Genomic DNA, 3362 nt, shown 5'->3' with positions numbered 1-3362 from the left:
TAGCATGTGTATGTAGCCTTTATAATGACTGTGATATGAGCTTAAAAGTAAAGGCAGTAAAAATACGCCAAAAAGGCCTAGGGCCCATAGGGTTAAAAAGTACCGAAATAAGGTACCGTTTGGTACCGGTACCGAATTCCAGATACCAGTACCGTATCGCTTCAATTATGAACGGTACCCAACCCTAGTCATGTGATGACCTCCTATTGGTCCCTGCTACTAAATATACCTTTGTTGTGTGTTTTTAAAGCCCTGACGAAGACCGGCAGTGGTCGAAACATTTTGGCTCTTTTAATGATTTAGCTGCTACAATAAAGGCTTTTTAATGCTTCCTTCCTCTTTGTCTTTATTTTTGGAGTGCTTGGATTGCCTTCCTGTGTATCCTGTTGTTTCCTGTTCTCCAAGAGCACCCGACACAATGTTTTGATCTATGTTTGATTATACAGAGCAACCAGTCATCCCTCTCTTTTTCTACGTGAAAGCAAATGCTATTATTGTGGCACGCTGCCACATATAATGAATGTTAGGGAAACCCTGAAACCTGTGATTTAACACCCCTAATAATTAACTGGGTTGGCAATAATAACAGGCTAAATTGAGCATTAAAAAACTGAATATAATTTGAATATCAAATATAATAAGGTATGAAAGACTGGCAGCTATAATCTGTTCATGATGACACACACATACACACACACACACACACACACACACACACACACACACACACAAAAGGTCAGATGTAGCAGCAAACCTGCCGAACCTGTCGGAGTCTCTCCAGCTCCACTTTGTTTTGGCTGAGCAGCAGCTCCATCTCTTGCAACTTGTCCTTCAGAGCCAGGTTCTCCTGTAGTTCTTTAAAGTACAGCTAGAGGGAAACAAACACAACAAAGACCTTCAGACTACACCAACCCCAGGATAAAAGTGTCATATGTGCAGGTGGACATAGCTTTGTTGATGCTATATTACAGCCTAGCAGGGGTTTCAGTTGAGTCCTCTCTAGAGCTTGCTGGGTATCATTCCTGTCCTGGTTTGTCTAGATCTCAGCTATAATTCACCTTCAGCCCTCAGGTGTGTTTTTCAGGAATGTGTGAGCTTTTCTGTGAGAAGAGGGACACGTACCGTTCTGTAGTCAGCTGATGAGTCTCGCAGTTCAGTCTCACTGCAGAGACACAAAAGAGACTTTTAAAGACCTGACAGAGAATCCTCCCCACAAACAAACATTTACCTTTATGTCCTGGAAGTAATACCACATTTTGTTGACGACTGCAATATGCAATAAATTCTTTAAATGTTTTTCCCTTGCAGCCCTCAAGACCTTCAGCTCTACTTCAAAATCCTTTTTTGTTTTTTTGTTTTTACAGGAAACAAATGTAGAATCAAAAAAGTCAAAAAACAAAATATTCTGTGATCTTAGCTTGTCTCTGGATAAGAACTGAAACCAAACATGTGAGGATCAAACCATTAACACTCACTTGGAGGTACTGTTACTGTTTGTATCATCCAAATCAGCATCATCATCTTCGTTCTGGAAAACAAAAATTACATGTGACAAATGAATGATTGATTGATAAAGACTGATCCACTGACAGTCAGCAGGGTTTAAGAGCTCATAAAGCGTTAGAATCTTAGTACATGTCAGTCTTACAAACATTTCACTAGAAACATTAATCATTATGATATCCAGTTAGTAAAGTTCCCTATTTTAAAAGACTCAGAAGTGTGCTCATCAGATATTCAATTTCATCATGACAAAGAGGAACTGGTTTGGCTGCACTTACTTACTTTCAGTACTCGCAATGCTGCAAAAATTAATTAATTTGTTCATTAAAACCAGCTGACAGCCATAAAGCAAACTCTGCTTTGGCCTGTTTAACAAAAATCTGTGACCTGATATGTGGTGAGCTCTCTGCCATGTTTTCAATGATGTGACAACCTCATATTTTGTTCTTACCTCTCCACCTGGTTGAACAATGCCTGTGGAGCGTCTCTCCCTCCTCGCTTTCCTCCGGTCCCTCACTCCCAGACGCTTCTCTCCCTCTGACTCCCCCTGGTTCACTGGGTCTGTATCTGAAACACATGGATGTCAACAGAAAACAAACAAAATCTAACTAAACACGTCCCTTGCTACTGAAAAGATCCAAAGAAGAATGAGTAACGTATAACAAACACAGCTAGAACACTACTTCTGCTTAACAGATGGGGTTTCAGTGAGGTCGGAGGTCAGCTCAGCATTTCTGCAGCCGTCAGGTTGATTCGTTTAAAAAAGTCTGTATAACAGGAAGCTGTCTTATCTTTCACCTCAGTTTCAACTCCACATCTGTGCAAGCTGAGACTTGACAACAGCGAGCTCAGTTAGCGTGAACAAAATGCTGTGTCTGGCCTTGTCAGCTAATGTTCCAGCACATGAACTTTCAAAACTGATCAGCCGATGTGTTAACTGATCAAACAGGCTGATTAATGTAAATATGCCAATCAGATATACTATACCAGACGAGGAAATGCTCAGTTCCCCGTTTAAAAAAAAACCAACCATGGGTGGAGTGTGGTAAGAGGTGACACAAATGCGATAAAGAGGAAGATGTACACGATGAATATACGGTAGCCACCCTGCCAGATAAACCACACTTGATGCTCCCACACCGCAGCAGCAGCCCTTTGAACCCATGTGAGAGAACCTCACTTCCCTTTAATGCTATCTGGAAGAGCACTCCACCCAAATTGAATCATGTTTGTATTTGGTGGTCTTCTATTACAGTAAACAGAACTGACTCAAGCATTTCACCCTCACTTACCCCTTTCAGCAGGCGTGACGGTAACAATGGGGCTAACAGGCTGGATGTTGCGCGGCGGTGGATCTGCAGCTCTAGCCACAGTCTTCTCTGCTTCTTTCAGGTCTGTCAGAGTCACACCCTGCCAGCACAGAGGAAAAACTCATCACTCAGAGGCCTTCTGTTACACTCAGAACTCAACAGTATCTTGGTGAAAATACGCTGCCTTGCAATCGAGAAGGAAAATATTGATACATGATACATCATCTGTTACTCTGTAGTTACTTAAAGGGGCTCATTGTGAAATTCAGAGCGTATGAGTTGTCTGGACACGGTGCTCATCATGGATGCAGCTGAACTGGCAGCTAGCAGGTAAGGTGCTGACAGAGCTAATATTAATAACTAGGGGGCAGGCGCTACACTTTGGTAATGACCTAGTCCTGATTCAGCACGCTGTTCAGTGTGCCCCATGTGACTGACGTACATTGGAAGCACACGCCCCCCTGCTTTCCTCTTTGGTTCATCCCCAACCCACTCCCACATCCACATCCATCCCAGTCAGAATTTCAAACAGATTTAACAGAACAACTT

The 3362-nt window shown here is 42.4% G+C and overlaps 1 protein-coding gene across 6 annotated transcripts in view; it reads right to left on the bottom strand.

The window, feature by feature from the left end:
- Nucleotides 1–3362, bottom strand: part of ppp1r12c (protein phosphatase 1, regulatory subunit 12C) — a 28458-nt gene that overhangs the window by 6982 nt on the left and 18114 nt on the right. For 3 of the 6 annotated variants that reach the window (XM_050043607.1, XM_050043608.1, XM_050043611.1), the window contains exons 13-17: nt 2796–2913; nt 1955–2070; nt 1476–1528; nt 1123–1162; nt 755–868 (exon numbers count right to left, since the gene is read on the bottom strand). In XM_050043607.1, coding sequence (XP_049899564.1) covers nt 755–868; nt 1123–1162; nt 1476–1528; nt 1955–2070; nt 2796–2913 — 441 coding nt within the window. The remainder of the gene's footprint in view (nt 1–754; nt 869–1122; nt 1163–1475; nt 1529–1954; nt 2071–2795; nt 2914–3362) is intronic. The other 3 variants (XM_050043609.1, XM_050043610.1, XM_050043613.1) reach the window with 1 other exon arrangement.

This window comes from Epinephelus moara, chromosome 5 (assembly GCF_006386435.1).
Source record: "Epinephelus moara isolate mb chromosome 5, YSFRI_EMoa_1.0, whole genome shotgun sequence".
NCBI classification, from domain to species: domain Eukaryota; kingdom Metazoa; phylum Chordata; class Actinopteri; order Perciformes; family Serranidae; genus Epinephelus; species Epinephelus moara.
The sequence above is the reverse complement of the archived record's forward strand: the minus strand, read 5'-3'. Positions and strand labels throughout refer to the sequence as shown.